The 20,384-nt window shown below is 40.4% G+C and overlaps 3 protein-coding genes across 4 annotated transcripts; 2 read left to right on the top strand and 1 right to left on the bottom strand.

Annotated features, from left to right (window-relative positions):
* Positions 1-265: 265 nt before the first annotated feature.
* On the bottom strand, positions 266-4,695 carry LOC102706774 (protein odr-4 homolog). Of its 2 annotated transcripts, XM_040526612.1 has the most exons (11): positions 4,517-4,695; positions 4,251-4,451; positions 3,884-3,982; positions 3,572-3,660; positions 2,933-3,049; positions 2,557-2,662; positions 2,312-2,396; positions 2,111-2,220; positions 1,518-1,648; positions 1,167-1,263; positions 266-940 (listed from the first exon to the last, which is right to left on the bottom strand). In XM_040526612.1, the coding sequence occupies exons 1-11, from the start codon at positions 4,604-4,606 to the stop codon at positions 647-649; spliced, it is 1,419 nt and encodes a 472-aa protein (XP_040382546.1). In that variant the 5' UTR covers positions 4,607-4,695; the 3' UTR covers positions 266-646. The 2 variants fall into 2 exon arrangements, with proteins under 2 accessions (XP_040382546.1, XP_040382547.1); XM_040526613.1 differs by lacking the exon at positions 4,251-4,451 and having other exon boundaries at positions 4,517-4,694.
* A 5,024-nt stretch (positions 4,696-9,719) lies between these two features.
* Positions 9,720-15,056, top strand: LOC102706496 (choline transporter protein 1-like). Its single transcript, XM_006659661.3, has 10 exons — positions 9,720-10,186; positions 11,687-12,045; positions 12,148-12,293; positions 12,572-12,755; positions 12,889-12,962; positions 13,047-13,160; positions 13,345-13,701; positions 13,846-14,106; positions 14,226-14,453; positions 14,528-15,056. The coding sequence occupies exons 1-10, from the start codon at positions 9,984-9,986 to the stop codon at positions 14,717-14,719; spliced, it is 2,118 nt and encodes a 705-aa protein (XP_006659724.1). The 5' UTR covers positions 9,720-9,983; the 3' UTR covers positions 14,720-15,056.
* Positions 15,057-15,573: 517 nt separating this feature from the next.
* Positions 15,574-16,784, top strand: LOC102704907 (high mobility group B protein 7). Its single transcript, XM_006658951.3, has 4 exons — positions 15,574-15,813; positions 15,904-16,021; positions 16,140-16,311; positions 16,407-16,784. The coding sequence occupies exons 1-4, from the start codon at positions 15,633-15,635 to the stop codon at positions 16,509-16,511; spliced, it is 576 nt and encodes a 191-aa protein (XP_006659014.1). The 5' UTR covers positions 15,574-15,632; the 3' UTR covers positions 16,512-16,784.
* Positions 16,785-20,384: the final 3,600 nt, after the last annotated feature.

Genomic DNA, 20,384 nt, shown 5'->3' with positions numbered 1-20,384 from the left:
TGTGTAATCTAGACACATATGCATTGATACAATAATAAATCTAGATAGCCTTATCATATGAAATGGTGGGAGTAGTACCAATGGAATGCATCAAATTGAATTAAGCGAATTTATGAATTTACTCATACCTGATCAAAGCCGTACGTTCCTTCACCGGATTGTGCCTGGCTCTGATAGCAGCAGCCACCTAAATTTTAACCCATCTTGCCCAAAGCCAACACTTGACATATTCCTTGAATATTATGCAAGTTTAAACCAACATGACTAGTGCAAATATTAGGACACGCATTCGATGCCATAAGACAATCGCAACAATACATACCATGCCGTCCGGAATGGGTTGGATGGAAAGAAAGTGACGAATCTTACTACTAGGAATATATAGGACTGCGTAGGCAATAATGGTGAACCGAAAGGCTTACACAGTTGTCACTCTCATCAATATGGATGTGCGGCACATTCGACGGTTCATGTCTCACTGCAGCTGTCACACATGACACAACATAGGGATTTGTTGGAGCACCGACAAGAAATACCAGATTTTTAGTTATCTACTCGTCCACTATTTTCTTCATATAAAGATGAGTTCCTACGAGTTATTCTTTCTGGACAAAGAAAATATGCAATCTTCTTTGATTTGACATAATCAGGTCTTCAAGATGGCAGAGAATGTGAATATGTATCCAACCAACAGAGCAATCAGTAGTGCTACTAACGCAGCTAGAATGCTGAAACTGCTGCCATGTGTCCTCCTCAAACCATTCTCTGCAGACTGTATCTCTTTCCGACCAGGTTCCGAAGGCGCTTTTGATAAAGCTCCAGGTACCACGTCCCAGAAGGATCCTAGCGTGGTACACGATGCACTTTCTGGTTCTACGATTGAATAGTTTCCCATATCTGCTTCAAGCGACATCACTTCCCTGCAGCGCTCCATGGCATCCTGCAGATGTCAGAAAAAAGGGTGTCAAGCAGCCAAACCAAACCATATCATATATTCTAGATGACTGTAGATATGTTAGAAAAGCTAACATACACCACAAACTAACCAGCAAATAATATATACGATATGTATGCGTTTCAAGAATGACTGAAATGCCATAGTTCATAGGCTTCAAATTAAGGCTCCTGGTGCATTCAGGTTATAGCTACAAGAAAAGATAAATTACCTCCGTTGTTTCAGACTGTTGAAGGTAATCACAAACATAGGAGCCAGCCAACCAAGGTATCAGAATTCTTCTAGGGAATGGAAAACTGTAAGGTGCTCTGTGTGTGCAAACAAGGATGTAATCAGTTGCATACAGAAAAAAACAAATATTGAAGGCATCGCATAAAAATCAATAAATGCAACATATTTACTTATTCTATTGTAAATACATGGAATATTACTGTCTAGTTAAATATCATCAAGATATGCTCCATAACACTAAACAAACAGCCTGACTTCAAAGCGTAAAATATGGTTGGTGTACTTTAATTCACTTCAATATATATAAATGTCATGAAAGATATTGAAGCACCTCAGTTCATGAAAAACAACTTGGGCGGCCTTCTGAGACAGTGAATTCTCCAAATTATCAGTAGTAGATTCACCATCTGCCTCATCTAGTATGATATCCAATCTGCTTCTCAGGCTTGTGATGATGTCCAGCTAATACAGAGTAACACAAATCAACAGATAGCACAAAGCATTAATTACTTTGCTGAACCCTTTGCGCATTATTCAGTACCACATATAAGGGAATTTTATTTTCTAAAAATAATATTGAAGTGCTGTAACTAAGAACATATAGCTACATTACAGTCACAACCCAAAGGTAACTATATATAATGCATTAGATAAATCAAAAGGATCTCTTCTCGAATTTCAGTAAATTCTTCCATAATCCATTGTTCCAGTGCTGAAATCCCAACCAAAGAACCTGCCCACATGTTTCACCGCTAAATGCATGGCCACTTCCTTGACAATCAGATTCAATCGTGGGTTTCAAGCTAGCATGGTTGTATGTAAACGCGGTTATAGAATTCTTGCTAATCCATTGACAGTAAGCCCATCATGGAAAACAGTAACAAGGCTAGTGATAAATAATGTAAATTAGTGTATCATAATTACCTTTAGATCAGATATAGCTTCTGAAACAGATTCTTTTGGGCCTAAGTATGCCAAGGCGCTGACAGATCCAGCAAAGAGTAGTAGCCCAGAAACCCCCTCTAAACTGCATTCTTTAGTGCAAGCATTAACCATTAGGCCCCATAATGATATAAAGAGAAACTGATAATCAAATATAATAGGAAACATCATTAACTAAGGCACCTTCAGCAGGTAAATTGTTCTTGAAAGGCACAAGAAATTCAACATTGTGAGGCCCCTCCAAAGTATTGTCCATGGCATCCGAAAACTAGTTGAGGATACAATAACTATGAGCGTTGTGTACTTGTTTCAAACATAAACAATACTGCACAACGTCAAAATTTTAAGAATGATGAAAAAAAAATTCTAAGTTGTAGCATTTTTGCACTTTTCGCACTGAATGAAGGCTAAGAAGTTGAGATAAGTACCAGGATTCCATCAATCAAAGCTTTGGCATTCTGCACTTCCTTTGTGAGATTACTGATTGCCTTTGAAACAACTTTCTTAAAAGGTTCAGCTTGAACAACTGGCACTCTATAGCAGCATGCATGCATTGCAAATTGTAAATAATCAGTCAGAATGTGACAGGGGAGATCTCACTATAGGGGAATGTACAATTGCTAAATGCAGGAATTAGCTACAGTGCATGCGACACATTAGAACTGATATTGATAGTTTTTTTTTACATATCTTTAATGCTTGGTAGTCCAGAACACTTTCTCAAATGGTGTATTTCTAGCTTTGTGGCATAAAGTAGACAAGAATTGCTGGATCTAACAATTGACAGCATCTGAAAAGCGGTACCTTATCTCAAAGTTATATGTGCATCTGAAAGTTTGAAGAGAAGCTAATAGTTTACTATATTTGAAGTCACATGGCCTTAAACTCCCTGAGCTCATATCGCATATACGACAAGCCGACCTGTAACACATCAAAAAAATCCATAGCATGTTATGATGTGTGTATGTGCAGACTACAATTTGTCCTACAATATAAAACCTGAACTCAAAATGCAGTTGAGAATGGCAAAATTTGAGATAGAATATCATTGGTTGACATATAAAAGTAGGAGAGTCGTGATAACAGATAACACTGAACTACACCAAATTTTCATTTATGTTAGAACTGATTTGGTGATCAACAGGCTCACCAAGTGATAAAGCTTGATTGAACAGCTAAGTGGACGACTGCCCCAATTAAACTTAATTGGAGAAGAACCAAAATACAACAAAATCATTAACTTTAGGCCCAGGCAAGTTGGGGTAGGCTAGAGACATAAAGCAAAAGGAATGAAAAACTAAGAAAGTAGAAATAGCACAAGTTAAAGAAAAGTGTTTTTCTAGCTCATGGTTCTAACACATGTATAGCTAAAGAAGGAAACCAAAGTAGTATACGAGAACTAAAGAAAGAACCAAAGTAATGTAGGAAAAAGTAGTGCAGCACCTCCTTGGGCTGTAAGAAATATGAATGAGCAGCCTCTCATCAACAGCACTGTCATACAAAGGAACTACCTGCGAAACAGCTCTAACAACCTGGAAAACAGCAGAAGCAGAAGCAAAATTATCTTTACAGGTTCACACCACATTACAAGCTGCTTTCAGTAAAAGCAGGGCTGTGAGCCTTTTATCCAAAAAAACACATTATACAAGGCATCGTCAGAAATACCAAGATGTAATCGTCGATACAAAAACAAAGCATAAAGGCATGATAGTAGGTGCAACCTGACCCCCCAAAGCCAAAACGATAAGTTGGTACCTGTGATAAAACAGCAGGGGAAGTCGCTTTGAAGGAGGCTTCTGACGCCCATATGTAAATACCTATCACGCTCATTCCTCCGAGGAGCATTCTTGAGACCTGCATACCAAGAGAAGATCCTTCCAGGTATTTAAAGCCAAAAAATATGGGAGGTGGGGAGGCTCTAGTAGTCTAGCCGTACTAAATTTGGACCGAAAAATAACAAAAAAAAAATGTGATAAGTGGTAGTTCGTCATGAGATTGGCAAAAGCTCCTCATTTGCAACACTATGGTCTGAATGGTTGAATATTGTTGTGAAGCTTGGGTAGGAAAACAATAAAGGATGTAAGGTAGTAGAGGCGAGCGAAGGTGGAGTGGACGTTGTTACCTGGCGCGCGTGCTCGGCGACCCAGTCCACATCGAAGTCGAGCGAGGAGGTGGAGTCGGCGGGCTTGGGCTTGGGCTTGGGCTTGGGCTTGGCGCGGAGGGAGCAGGGGGGATCGCCGGCATCGGTGGGCGGCGTGGGGATGAGGGAGTAGGCGAGGGCACGGTCGGAAGAGGGGCTGAGCTTGCCGACCACGAGCCCCACCTGTGAGCGTCAGCATAGGTTGAGCCGAATGAATCTGGTGGATGCGACGAGAGAGAAGTTGGAACCTGGGCTGGAGGGGCGGAGGAGGAGAGGGTGTTCTCCAGGGCCTTGAGCTGCGCCTCGTCGCCGACCACTGCCTTCACACCCATCCCCATCCCTAGCTGCCGCCGCCGCCGCCGCCGGCGAGGTCGGTGGAAGAAGGAAGGAAGGAGAAACGTGGTCTGGTCCGGTTCAACCGAAAAGGCCGCCGTGGGCATTTGGATGTTGGGCCGATGTCGTCTAGAAATAATTTACACACCAAACACATTAAACATATGCATAAAAATATGCTTTGACGTGCATATTATTTTTCTAGAGCCATATACATAAATGTACATGTTGGGAATTTTTTTTTTAAAAAAATGTACAGAGCGAGTTAGGGGTGGTATGGTACTTTCAAGTGTTTTTAGCAAGGAAATATGCATTTTAAACAGGTATGGTCATTTTAAAGAAGTCACACCAGATACAGGGTCATTTTAGAGAAACGCACGATTCTATGGCCAATTTTAGTGAAATCGTCCGATTTGGTAGACAAAATGGCAAATTCTTCCTCCTGTCTACCTAAACCACATCTCCTTCCGATAAATTTATTATTTTGCCATTATTAATGGTAGGTTTTATCTCTTATGTCATTATGGATTTGGGTTTCACTACAACTTTGTAATATATTTCTCTTTTACAATTCAATCTTGGACTGTTTCGCACACGTGCGTCGCGGCTTCATTGTGTCGTCATCGACGGACGCGACGATGATCTGCCTCAAGTAGGAGCTATACAAGGAGGTGTGCGTCTTCCAACAGTGGAACTTTGGCGTCGATACACTGCCGGAGCTATTGCGGATGCGGTCGTGGTGGAGCATCGGGGACAAGAGCGCAGCTGGACACACTTCAGTGGCGGATGTTGTCGTTCCACTGCGCATTCGGCGAGGTGCCTGCACACTGGCGTCGCTACTTAAGGGGTTCCACACCACCGCCAGTCGGAAGGCCTACCTTGTCCTGTCTGACGACGCACTGGTCATTCATAGGGACAAAACGTTCGAAGATCGAATTAAAAAAAAGAGCGAGATAAAAATCCAATGTAATGTTGCAGCAAATAGATATGGCAAAAAAAAAAAGAGATGTCGCATTTGATAATAGCATTTTAGCGAAACTCAAATTTGGAATGGCATAACAGACGAAACTCACATTTGACCATGATAGAATAGCAAATTTCTCTCTCCTCCCCCTCACTGGTGGGGCATTTAATTATTAATCACCCGATACATCACGTTATTTTATTTTCTCTTTTTATTTTTAAAAAATACAATTATCTTTTATTAATTTAAAACAAAGCTGTAATAAGGTACCATTTAGAGTAATTTTTGGTAAGACCCCTTAACATGAATAATGTTTCATATAAAGTTTGCCTCTATGTAATAGGTTCCTTTCACAGCACGCCTGATCAAAATTACGAATGTCTATAGTGTAACCGGATCCGGATTCAGTGACAATGCCCCGTGACATTCTCGGTGATATTGAGTCACTTACGTGTGGGACTCACATATGTCTGGACCCACGTGGGTCTCACATATCAGCGACTCAATGTCACCGAGAATGTCACGGTGCAATATTACTGAATCTGCGTCCAGTATAACCATGCACCTTCCTCCCCTTCTACCATTTCATCAAATTTAGGGCTCGTTTGGAGTGTCATTCTCAACCTTATCAAAATATTGACAAGTTGGATGTTTGACTGTTGCCCAAATGCTAGCAAAAATAGTGCAAAACTTTCCTTATACCTTTGGAAAAATTTGGAATACCATTTTTTTTGGAAACAAACAAATAAACCCGTGTTTTTAGTATGGTTGATAATGGTATTTTACCAAACATGCCTTTAGTGTTCATTCATTTCAACCGTTTGGCTGAGATTATGGGTGGCACAAAAACAGCGTGAATCATCAATACATGGTCAGTTAAGTATCAACTATTACAAACTTAAAAATTAAGTTTAATTTATTTTTAAGTAAATCTTATATTTATTTTTTTATTAAATATACCATCTAGTAGCTCAGACAATATGTTTACGGTGAACCATACAATATCTCAATCAAGTGGTTGAATCGAAGGCAACCTTACAAATACAAGTGTCGTGGAACCTCCTTATCTCAAATGCATGAATGCAATTTTATGCTTACCAAAATCGAAGAAACAAGAGCACCTTTAAGAGCTATTTCCTACGCTCTCCAATACAAAACATTTTAGTATTGTTTATATTTGTAGGATCGTAAAGTGTCTTTCCCACCTTAAAAGCTAACTATTGAGATAAGGAGCTTCCCCACTTCTATTCTAGTTTCATTGCCCCTCCACAACCAATGTAGGATTATTTAACAATCTTTCCCTTCACACAGATGTCTCTCAGCCCTTCATCGTACCCGGGCTACCACCAGCCCACGGTCGATCAGGTATACGGGCCCCGCATCTCCGCAGACCGTAGGCACCCACGGTCCATCAGACCTTCACACACTGTGTACATCGGGTCAGAGATGTTAAACTAGCCAGGCTCTGATACCACTTGTAGGATCGTAAAGGGTCTTTTCCACCTCAAAAGCTAGCCATTGAGGTGAGGGCTCCCCCATTTATATCCTAGGGTCATTGCCCCTCCACAACTAATATGGGACTATTTAACATTTATATATATATATATATATATATCGATGCATATATATATATTAATCGATCAATGGATAAATCTAAATATAATTAAAAAGTCTTATAATATGAAACAAAGAAAATACATGACGGTGGCATACTCTTTCTTTTATGAGAAAAAATGTAGCCTTAGAGCATGGCTCATTGGTTCTATATAACTAGAATTGAGCATGATATGTGATTGTGTTATAACTAGTCTACTCTCACAAGTTATAACACTGCTTAAATGCATGTTCTAGCTAAGGTAATAATCAGTACGAGTAACAGATAAGATAGCTTTGTCATGGGAAAAGAAAAAGGATAGAGCATCTTCCTACGCCTACGCACAAGAAAGCTGTAAGCTTTTTATATTAGTTTAGATGGGAGATACGTACATATCAACGTCAAATCTAATATAACCCTGAAGCCACCTAATCCATTCCTTAAACAACAAAATTCCAGGTTAGATGTAGAGAGCGGATGTACGTAGTTTGGCTTCAGACAATGACTTGTCGATGATAATTAAAGGGGCTGGCAGAAAATACTCAGAAAACAAAATGTAGGGACGGGAGGTAGGCGATTTAGAATCAGCTGGGCTTTCTTAACAGTTTTCGGTGAGCCCGCGATCAAAAATTAATGAAAATCTATTATGTAACCATGTCGTTAACACTATAACGGGATCAATATATTAATAATGCGCAACACTTTGATGTATTAGTATTGTGTTAACAGTAGAACTAATCTTATTCATGGATTAAAAAGGATATTTTCTATAGTTTATTAATTATTTGATTTGTATTTGTTAATTATTCGATCGCTTGTAATATTTTCTTCGTCCAATTCCTTCTCGTCAAGCAGCTCAAGGAGAGGAAGTAGCAGGTGGCGCTGTTGAGCAGCAAGCCGATTATTGTGGCATGGTGCAGGTGCAGTGTCAGGAATGGAGGCTGGGCGTGGTGGTGGCGGTGGTGAGGGACGCCACCGACGGGGTGGTGCGGCTGAGCGAGGAGATCGCCGTGCTGGAGCCTAAGGCGCCGAGGTAGTGCAGGCGGAGGCGGAGAATGCGTGTGTGTCGCCTCCGGAGGCAGAGACAGAGAGACGGCGTCCGGAAAAGCATAGGACAGCCCATTAGGTAATTTATAATCCCAATTTCTAATATTGTTGGTAGTATAATTTAATTATAGTCATCTAATAAAAATAGATTAATGGTGTTGATTAAATTATGCAGTAGAGTCCACCCGTATATTAATTTAGAAAAAAAAACTAACATAAGTAGGAATATATGATACGGCATCACGTAGAGTAAAACAGTTATCATAAAACCTGAGGTTTTCCACTAGGATCGTGGATTTTTAAACTCCCAAACGATACATGGTGTAAAATATATATACAAAAGTTTCTTAATTTTTCAATTCTTAAATAGTTAATTAAGTTATTTAGTCTATTAAATAAATGTCTCAAAAATCATGTAATTCTATAATTTTAGTTGGTACGACCTTGTAAGGTAAACTAACCTCCTCTTTTCACTTATTCTTATGCTTATAATATAAGCTAAAATTTAATTTTTAACCTTCTCTTTTCACTTATTCTTATGCTTATAAGCTAAAATTTATTTTTTAAGCATAAATATAATTGATTTTGAATTTTTTATCTTAATTTATTTTCTAGCCTTTGTTTCTAGATCAATAAGAACATGTATATAAAATTTTTATTTATAATTAACTTTTGTTTATAAATATATCGTTTGACTATTTAAAAAAGTAAAAAGTTAACCTCGAAGGATTAATAAGACCCCATTGTTTTCGGTTGGAAGAATTAATATTTTCTGAATCTTAGGCTGCGTTCAGTTTGCAAAATGATTTTGCAAAAACATCACATCGATGCGTATGGTCATACATTTGAAGTATTAAACATAGTCTAATTATAAAATAAATTTTAGATTCCGTGTGAAAACCGCGAGACAAATCTTTTGAGTCTAATTAATCCGTCATTAGCACATGTTGGTTACTGTAGCATTTATAGCTAATTACGTACTAATTAGGCTCAAAAGATTTGTTCCATGATTTCGTCTATAACTATGTAATTAGTTTTAATATTCATGTACTCCCTCAGTCCCTAAATATTTGATGCCGTTGACTTTTTTTACGCGTTTGACCATTCGTCTTATTCATTTTTTTTGGAAAATATGAAAAGCTATATATATGCATAAAAATATAGTTAACAATAAATGAAATGATATAACAATAACTAGTAATTATGTAAATTTTTTTAATAAGACGAATGGTCAAACATACATTAAAAAGTCAATGACATCAAACATTTGAAGACGGAGGTAATATATTTTAATACTTTATTTAAGTGTCGAAAGATTTGATATAATGTTTTTGAAAAAAAGTGTTTGGACTCGAAGGAAATAATTTGAAAAGTGTATACGCAAAACGCAGCATAAGATGAGCCCTTGTGAGCAGCAGCAGCTTAGGGACTGGGGAGTGTCGGTGTTGAGTCCCTTTCCCCTCCCATTCATTCTGTACGACTACGAGTAGAGCAAGAGCAGCAGCAGCAGCAGCAGCAGCAGTGAGAGTAGAGTGGAAGCAGCCGGCGTTGGCTCCTCCATCTCCATTCGCGTCCGTCGGTGGCTCCGGCCGCCTTTCACCGCCAGCGCCAGCGCGTTGTAGTTGCTGCTGGCTCGGAGCGGAGAGATTGAGAGAGTCTAGTCGCTCAAGAAAGGAAAGGAACGGTCTTTCCTCTCCTCTCCTCCCTCCTGGAGGCCTGGAGGCCTGTAGCTAGCAAGCAACCTCCCTCCCTCCCTCGCTCAGGCCTCACTAGGGAAATGGGGGGTCCTCTCGGCGCCATCATTGGTCGCCGCTACTCTTCGTCGGCGCCCGCCGGAGATGACGACCGAGGCCCCGGGGGCGCCATCATTACCCACGACCGCAAGTGCCGCGACCTGCCCTTTCTCGCCCTCTTCGCCGCCTTCTGCCTCGCCATGATTATCAACTCCAGCTTCGGATTCAACCAGGGCAACCCCCTCAGGTACGTACTCACAATTCCATTCCCTCATTCCCAGTACCTCTTCTCTTTCCATACATTGCATATATATTCCTTAATTTACTACTAGAAACACCATCTGTCTGTTCCTCTGCATACTTCTGTTCTGTTGACACATACACACACTGTCCTGCTAATGCCACAGCAAATGCCTATCAACAACTTCTTGCTTACAATGGCCTCTATCTTCTGGTTTATGAGCCAGCCAACACTATGTTAGTTAAAACAAAGCAAAACAAGAGCGATGAGCTGTTTGTTACATGCATATCAAATTAGTGGTCCTCAATATGGTCTGGTCTGCTCTGGTTAGGACTACTCACGTTGCCAGCCACATACCTCAATTTCATACTTGTAACTCATTCCCCTAACTTAAACACCTGCAAAAGTTTGTTGTGGTAGCTGGAACACCTCAAGTCCCCACAAAACAGGTAAGCAGTTTTCAGGCTCAAAGTTCCATAGCATCAAGCTTCATGTTGCTGCAAACCATTTGCACACCACATTTGTTTTGCAAATGTTATGCAGGTCACAACCAATTATTCACCACCAACAAAATGAACACAATTCAATGTCCTGAGATTCATTCAAGCCTGGTTCTTTGTACTTGCTGCCTTTATTTCAATGCCCCATTCATCAGTGTTACTCCTTGTGCCCACCGATTAGCTTCCCCAGCAGAACATGCTACTAATTCAATTTGATATTAATGATATATAGCATCTGTCGTCGAAATCGAGATCCCCAACAATGGTTTAATATTTACTGTTAACACCGTAGCCTGTCTCCCCCATCCCCCAAAACAAGATATCATGCTTCTTGGTCCTTGGGGGCCTACGATCAGTGTTTGCCTCACCGTTTTTTTAGTACCTTTACCTTTAGGGCAACGCTTCGATGCATATTACTTGTAGTATAATACTGCCAGTAGAACTAATCTTGTCCATTGATTTAAAATGGTATTTTCGTACTTTGATTAATATTAGCTTTGTATTTATTATTTTTTTATCACATTATGCACGGATAAAAAAAAGCCTAGCAAGGCCACTTACTATCACAGTAAAAAAGACGATATTGCCCTCTCAGAATTCTACTACATCTAAAATTGTTGGTAGTATAATTTAATCACACCGTCCAACAAAATTAGATCAGCGGTCTGGATTAAATTATACTACAAGTAATATGCACCGGAGTCGGCCTCTTACCTTTATGGTAGCCTCTACTGGAGTACCGGTAGTATTTATACTACTTTTATTATTACTAGTAGAAATGAAAAAAATGATCTCACCGTTGATTTCTGAGTTCTACTACCATTACAAAAAAAAAACTCTATTACTAGCAGAGGTGGTGAGATAAATAAATATGATCCATTGGATTAGGAAAGATAAACAGTCTACATTGATTTCTACTACTAGTAGATGCCATTGTAAAATATATCTCTCTTTTTATTAATCAGGCCAGAACCATATATGACTTCTTTCTGGTTCAATCACGCAGGCTGACATATGGGCTGGACTACAAAGGAAATATATGTGGCAGCAGACATGGTGATCCAGATTTGCGTGAGCTGGATGTCCGTTATTGGATGAACCCCAATCAGGTCTACCAAAGTGGGCTAAAAGGCAGCCAAATTAATTTACCTGATGCTAAGGCCATCTGCCTGATGGAATGCCCCCTTCCTGCAGAAGACGGCTTGAACTTTATCTGTGACTATCCAGAAGGTGACATACGCCTCTCTGTTGATGATTGGATTGACAGAGACTATGATTACTTTGAGTATCTCACACCAGATATGAGGAACAGTTCTCTTCAGTTGCAAGGCCCATGTTACCCTGTCATATTTCCAAGTGTAAATGGTAAGACTGGCATGAATGTTAGATCCTCAATATTTAGCAGTGTGTTGTCTTTCTTTTTGAGGAAGTGAGATGCACCAACTAAATTAATTTGTCTTACTTCAGTCTACTGGAGCTGTCAGTTTATTGCACGAGCATCCAATGTCTCTTTAAAGCATTGGCAGCAGATGGGTGGCATCAGCATTGATGAAAACATGCTAATAGACAAAACCATTCACCATGCTATCAACAGTAAATCTGCTGTCTTAAAGGTAAGTAATGTTCTTCGAATTACCTGCACCTTCTGTCAATTTGTGTGATTTGAGGGGAGGGTTGACAAGTGCAATTTTGCTCTATGCGGTGTAGATACAGAATTACAGACAAGGAATTGCTAGGTTAAATTTGTGAGATATAAAACCATTCACAGTTATTTACTAGGTTAAATTTGTGAGATATGCAGCTTCTCTGTATGTAGCTTCTCAAAAATAGAAGTCCTATTCTTTTTCTTTATAAGAAAGCTGATGTTTTTTCCTCTTCAAATGTTTCACAGAGATATGTTGCAGATATTGGAAAATCATGGCCTGTGTTAATAGTTTGTGGGGGGTTACTGCCTCTTTTCCTCTCAGTGATCTGGTTACTGATGATTCGCTATTTTGTTGCTGGGATGCCATGGATAACAGTGGTCCTCTTCAATATTCTTGTAATATCCGTTACAATGTTCTTCTACATCAAAGGTTAGGATGCTCTATCCTAGTTCTAACTTCTAAGTAGTAAGTACTCTGCCATAGATATTACTAAGTGGCATCATATGATCTTGATCATTTAATACACATCATCATATAAATAATCGAATACATTTGTACTCAGCTGGCTGGATTGGTAGTGATCCCCTAACTGTTGTAATCGGTGCAAGTGATCCATATGTCAGCATAGGCGGAAGAGTATGCTTTGTGCCTCATGTTAATACCATTTTTAGTATTACCCTGGTTAGTTTATTGTTATCTCATCATTCATCTTTCTGTCAGGAAATAAATCACCTTCATGTTGCTGCAGTACTGATGACAATAGTAATGATCATTGCTTTCCTGACCTCAATAGCTATCGTTCGACGCATACTGATGGCGACATCTGTCCTGAAGGTACTATGCTTCTGAATCCGGTGGCTTTACATGTGCACTATATTCTCAACATCCAGTGATGGAGCTTTACATTTTGCAATAGTATGGAACTATGGATGCTAATGCCACACTGCATATTAGCTTTTGTGTTTCGCTTGTTTTTCTGTTGTATTTCTGAGCTCGCATAATTGTAAACTGGATGTAGGTTGCAGCAAAGGTCATTGGTGAAGTCCAGGCACTAATAATATTTCCGATTATGCCATACTTCATCCTCGCTATCTTCTATATGTTATGGTTTTCAGCCACACTTCATCTTTTCAGCTCTGGCCAAGTTTTACGAAATGATTGCAATACAAATTGCTGTTCATATGATCTCAAGCTGGGAAAAGTAAACTGTGACAGCTGTTGTGGGTACAGTGTCCATTACACCCATCATATTGACATTGCCATTCTTTTCCACTTATTTGGCTGTTACTGGGCAACACAGTTCTTCTTAGCATGCTCTTCCACTGTAATTGCTGGATCAGTTGCTTCGTACTACTGGGCACGAGGTGAAATATCAGTAAGTAGCTAAAAAAAGACCTCCCCTCTACAGATATCAGGTTTAGTTTCCGAGGACTTCCACCACCAAAGCCATTTGTAAATAGATAGAACAAGCCTCTATGCTTTCCATTGACCAATTATCCTCTGTAATTTTGTGATGCAGCATGATATTCCATTTCGTACAGTGATCTCTTCCCTGAAGCGCTTGTTGCGTTACAGTCTTGGATCTGTTGCTCTTGGTTCACTGATTGTATCCATGGTAGAATGGGTGCGGTTTATACTTGAATCAATTCGCCGTAGGTTGAAGTTAGTTGATTCTGCACATGAGAGCTGGTTCGCGAAGACAATATCATCATCGTCTCAGTGTTGCTTAGGTTGCATGGATTGGACCATCAGATCGGTGAATCGAAATGGCTATATCATGGTAAGTATTATTATCATTTTAGCTTATTAGGATGACCTGTTAGGTTCATAGGCAGATGCAATTAAATTGCAGAGTTGATTGGTATGTAGTATTGCAAATAAGCAAATTGGGCAATGCAGATTGCCATTACAGGGAAAGGATTCTGGAAAGCTTCTGTGCTGGCAACAGGCTTGATAATGAACAACATACTGCGCATTGGAAAGGTGAACGTTATTGGGGATGTGATCCTGTTGTTGGGAAAGCTGTGCGTTAGCCTGATGTGCGCGCTGTTTGCTTTCCTGATGCTGGACACGCACAGGTACAAGTCTGCTCATAACAAGATATCATCGCCGCTGGTGCCTGTGCTGGTAAGCCGAGCTCTCTTCTTCTTAAAACAATTCTGAGTGAACACCTGTATGATGGGCATGTGAATTGATGGCAGGTGTCGTGGGCGCTGGGTTACGTGGTTGCCAAGCTTTTCTTCGCAGTGGTGGAGATGTCGATCGAGACGAACATCCTGTCCTTCTGCCAGGATGCAGAGGAGCATGAGGGCAACGCACGGTATGCAACCCCTCTGCTCGTGGAAACGCTGGAGCAGCAAAGGCTCACGCAGACGCAGGGCCCGGGCCCCTGAAATCTATCTCCATTCCATTGTCATCAAGGAAAGGAAAGGAAAGGAATCGCCCGCCCATCTTACTAGTCTACTGCTGTTACTTGTTACTACTGTCTGTACCATACCCATCCATATGTCTCCATGCATGTTGTAGTGTTAGTGTTAGGTGTAGCTCGCTCTCTGATCTGTAGCGCTTCATTTCGTCGTGCCATGAACCGTTTACAGATCTGAACAATGAAAATGGCCCAAATGGCTTTATTTCCCTTCTTTCGTTTATTTATGTGACTTATTATTACAGTGGAAAAAGATGAGCCGCTTGTGGTTTGGTGGAGACTAGACTGCAGTGCAGCATTTGTTTGTGGTGATCTGATCTGATAGTAGGCTGCTGCTGCTGCTGCTAATTCACATATTAGTATCTGTTTTGGCTGTAGTAGGATGAATTTCCCAGATTTCTGGCATCTCAAATGCTCATTCTCTCTGGTCTGGTTCGGAGGAGTAATTTGCAATCGAGTCCATAATAATACTCCAGTACTAGTACTAGCACAGAGGTGAGGTGAGTCAATCGGAGGGAAGGCCCCAAAATTGAAACTGATTTTGGTTTGGCTCCAAAAGAAGATGGTATGTATACTCCAAGAGATTTGGTTTTGGTTTGGCTCCAAAACGAAAAACGAGTGAAGCGGGGGATTTGGATTTGGGGTGGCGCGGTGGGGGCAAGTGAGCGCCTGGACTTGGCGCCAACTCTCTGTTATTTGTTTTTCTTTTGGCGCCATCCAGCTGATCCGGTTGGTTTTGGTGGTGGCGCCCAAAATTTGGATGGGATGGGATTATTTAAGGTCGGTCTCCGGTGGCGAGGCGATAGATACAGCCATCTCCATTTCAATCTTCTGCAGACATCCCCATCTCCATCTCCAAAGAGAAGATCATCTCACGAAGCATGGCGGGGAAATCCGGCGCTCGCACGAGGAAGCGCGTGGAGGCGACGGAGGCCGCCGTCCTGAAGCGCGCGCGCGACGGCAGCGCCTTCACCCGCTGCGAGGCCTGTGGGAAGAGCGTCTCCGTCGCCCTCATCGACATGCATAACTGCAGCCTCGACGACAAGATCCGCATGACCCTAGGTAAGGTTCATCCATTCCTCTTCTCCAACCCAACCAACATCGATTTTCTAACTTCTTCTTCTTGGTGGTTGGTTGTGGTGGTGATTCCAGAGGCGCAGGTCGTGGAGCAGGCCGTGGAGGTGACGGCCAACACCAAGAAGGGGAAGGGCGACGACGACAACAAGAAGAAGAAGGGCAAGCGCCCGCCAACCGCTTTCTTCCTCTTCTTGTAAGGAGAACAAGACCAGCCTGCCTAATTAATTCGCTCCTTCCATCCATGAGTTAACATTCTTTCTTGTTTGTTGCATGCATCGATCGATCTAATGGAAATGGAATTGGAAATGCAGGGCTGACTTCAGGAAGGAGTACAAGGCGGAGCACCCCGGCAACAAGAGCGTCTCTGCTGCTGCCAAGGAAGGAGGGGAGAGGTGGAAAGCCATGTCCGATGAGGAGAAGAAGCCTTACCTGGACAAGGCAGCTGAGCTCAAGGCAGAGTATGACAATGGCGAGCACAGCGATGTATATATGTTTCAATCTTCTTTTTATTTCTCTTCCAAGCTCCAATATCTTTCTTTCTTTCTTTACTGATCAAACAACTTCATCGATTGCTGCAGGAGAACAATGTTGGTGGCAAAGCAGCAGACGAGCAGGAGGTAGATCAGCCACCCAGTAAATCTGAGCCAGAGGAAGAGAGGAACGAGTTGGACGACGATATGTAGTGTAGCTAGCCTGGGATTTGTGTTTTGTAAATGGCGGCGCACTTCTCGCTTGGCTAGTGACAGTGTAGTGTAGTGTAGTGCGGGCACTGGCAGGACTCAGATTGATTGATTCTGGTGGTGGTGATGAATGCTCCTGTCTGTGTGTACCACTACTACTACTCCTCCGCTTGCACATGAATGAACTGAACGATTCGATTCGACTCGACTACTACTACTTAATTACCCCCCATTGGATTGGAATGGATTGCACTTTCTTCCTCATTCCCATGTCAACATTCACTGCTCTCTCTTCTGCTCCATATGATCTGATTTTCTCAACTAGGAGTAAATTAAAACAACAAATGCTGAGATAGACCGCTCATTTCGCCTCTTCATTTCAGTCCCAAACTGTTCACTGCACGGCATCCAAGTCTCTTTCAGTTACTATTGATTCTGCACTACTTAAAATTGGAGCTGTCCATCTTTTGCTTTCCACCTCATGTGATCCGTGAAACTACCTTCTCGAGAAAACCAAGTCCCGTTTGTGACCCCTAATATTACAGTTTATCACGTAATCTTGTGTCTTATAGTTTACAAGGTTTGAATGAAACCAATCCCCATGTGAATCTTAAAACAACACACTACACACTATTACAGTTTATCTCATAATGTTGTTTCTTATAGTTTTGAGGGTTTTACTAAAACCAATCCCCATGTTAATCTTAAAACAGCGTAACAGGTTGGAGATATACATCTTCTCTATTTTCATATGGTAAAATATGTAATGGAATATCTAACCTATCTGTTCCTAAATTACTTCTTTTTTACTGTTGATAAGTACTACTACATCCATCCCAAATGGAATTATTTCTAGTTTGTTCCCCCTTAATTGAGAAATGAATGGGTGACAGGGTAAATGGAGCTAAAATATGAAGAATTATGAATAAGAAGTCACTAATAAGATATACTTCCGTCCAATAATAACCTTATTTTTTAGTTTTTTATATAATGTTTTGACTCTTCGTCTTATTTGAAATTTTTGCGATTAATACTTTTATTGTTACTTGATGATAAAATATGAATAGTACTTTATGCGTGACTAATTTTTTAATTTTTGCACAAAATTTTCAAATAAAATAAATGGTTAAACGTTGGACATGGAAAAACAAAAATTGAAGTTATTATGGAACGGAGGTAGTAAGTAGTATGGTGAATAGTGCCAATGCTTATTTCTCAGTATGAAGTTCAAATTTCAGAATGCTTATATTTTAAAATAGAAGTATTTTAACTTTGACCACTAATAATATTTACATGTTTAGACTGCTATGAACATACACTTAATGCCTTTGTTTGAGATATAAAACACTTTGATAATATGTTTTTTTAGTTTTTTTTTTAAAAAGAAAAGGTGTTCAAAGTTTGGGGAATGATTTAATGTATTTTACTGGTAGTACTATACTGCCAATAGAACTAATCTCGTCCATTAATTTAAAAGAGTATTTTTGTACTTTGTAATTATTTGATTTGTGTTTGTTAATTATTTGGTGTGTATCTTCACATGTCGACCGACTAGTTTCTTCCTTGGCACTTTTGAGGAAATCCAGGACATCATAAAGTTTCGCAGGCACAAGGCAGGGCAATACATGTAAGAAAGGTGATGAAATGCAACAGCTATATATCACCAAGATTAACGGCAGAACTCACTGTTCTCTCAAAGTTTACATATGGAGTTAAGAGGGCTTGCGGAGGAAAAAGGGAAACATTTGCACTGCTATCTCGTAATTATGTGTTTAATTCTTTCTACAAGGGTTTTTTTTGTTGTGAATAATTTACATCCCTTTTAAGCTTAAATATCATGTATGCCTTGGAGATGTTGAAATCATTAATCCCCTAAATGTAATGTTTCTTTACTACTATATAACTCAACTTGGTATAAAATGGTTATAGTTATCATCAAGCTAAGCTTGAGCGGTTGAGCCTAGATTTTGGCCTCAAAGGCAGGATCGGCAACATTGATGGTTACCATGATAAGCAGGCTTATCAACACGGGTATGGTATGGTAACCACACTATAACCCCGTCAAATTCAAATAAATCTAAAAAAATAATTTGAACTTTTGATAAATTATATCTATTTTCATGGTTGCAATCACGCTTACCGTCTAGATGCAGTAATCTAGTCCTTGGTAGTAAGGTAAACACTGCTCAAAGTTCACCCTAAGTTGAGAGACACCTAGGGGTTTTCTGGCTAGCTCCACGAGGTGGTGGCTAGCCAGCCTGGGTTCGAAGTCTCACTTCTACCTATTTAATTAATATTAAGTCCTTCCCTAATATCCAAGTTTTAAAAGTTCACCCTAAGTTATCCTCATCCCAAAGCCAAAAGAACTAAATAAAATATTGTGTTTTTCTAGGATAAAAATTCCATGATAATATAGGAGAACACTATCAATAATTTGATTTTTGGTTATAAAAGAATTTGCATGTGCTTCAAACCTTGGGTTAGACTTATATTGGTGGTATGGGAACTAGGTTCCCTTAGCTATGGCTAATGACACCATACTACCACAGGACCTGGGGCATGTCTCATGTAGTAGGGGTCAAGCTATCCCGATCTCTCCCTTTGGAGAGCAAGCATGCTTCGAACTATCTTGATGCCTAACACCTAATGATTGCTAGCGTGGCATACCATCAAAGATTGGTGGGCCCCATTGAGAGATGGCTTCGAGGTGAACGAACCTATCACCTGCCATATTTAATGTTGTGCATGCATCGTGCTAGGCACGCGTATTGTCTGACATGCTCTGCCTCACACAATTGCAATAAAAGAGACAAGAAATGTGCTTGTCATTTATTGGGCATGTGTGCAAAACACAAGGTGACCTGCTCAGTCTCGTTAGCCATATCATTATCGTAATCCCCATCCCAAACAAGGGCTAACAGGTGTTGTTAGCTCGGTTAACGACCAACTGCAGTCACCCACCACTTGCTATTGCCCCCCAATTGAACATTCCTTGACGGTCGATGACTCTGTCCACCCCTTTAACGTGCATCGTACGTGGGGTTAGCAGACCCTTGTGGGTTGCCCACCAACTTACAGTGCCATGCCATGCCTAAAAATAATTTCTATATTCCCTTTTCAATTATAATTTAACCGGGTAAATAAACTTGGGTTGTTATACGTTGCCAATCCCATCGTCGTCTCGTCATCAGGAATGGAGTGTGCTCGTTAATAACTCTCCCGAAGAGACAAGACACATCTGTTAGACTCCGATAGCCATACTTTCTCCAACGGGAAAAGGGATCCTCGAACGATGGGGGAGGATTTGAGCAGGACTAGTTGCAAGCATACTACGGAGTTTGAGCCTTTAGCTTAATCGAGACCTCTCAGCTTGTCATACGGACGCAACATGAGTAGGGTATTACACCTATGTATGGTCTGAACTTGTATACTTGCTTTGTGCTAGTGTTTTCTTTACACATTTACTTTATTGTTTTTGAGCTAGTAATTTCTCCCGCGCTCCCTAGACCAAGCACAAAGGAGGGTCCTATGATCTCGCGCTCGAGAAGTTTACACTATGACAACTTAGTATTGGGCTTTTCTAAGATGAGCCTAATAATATTCGACTTGGTTCATATATTTCGTTAAGTTGCAAATGAAGGTTGTATAGATAGAATAACACATGTTAGAGTATGCGGCGACGATAGCATTTTTAGTTCTACAAATCTATATTGGACACAATATCCAACTATGTTCTCTTAATTAGAAGAATGATTTGCGATATTAAACAAATCCTTTTACGAGTGTCAATTTTCTTTTGTTTCGAGTGTCAATTTTGTACAACTTCCTAAGCTTTGAAAATAGCTAAGGATAGAGGCGACCAACAACTTGAGCTTG

The sequence above is a fragment of the Oryza brachyantha genome, chromosome 8, assembly GCF_000231095.2.
Source record: "Oryza brachyantha chromosome 8, ObraRS2, whole genome shotgun sequence".
Lineage (NCBI taxonomy): Eukaryota > Viridiplantae > Streptophyta > Magnoliopsida > Poales > Poaceae > Oryza > Oryza brachyantha.
The sequence above is the reverse complement of the archived record's forward strand: the minus strand, read 5'-3'. Positions and strand labels throughout refer to the sequence as shown.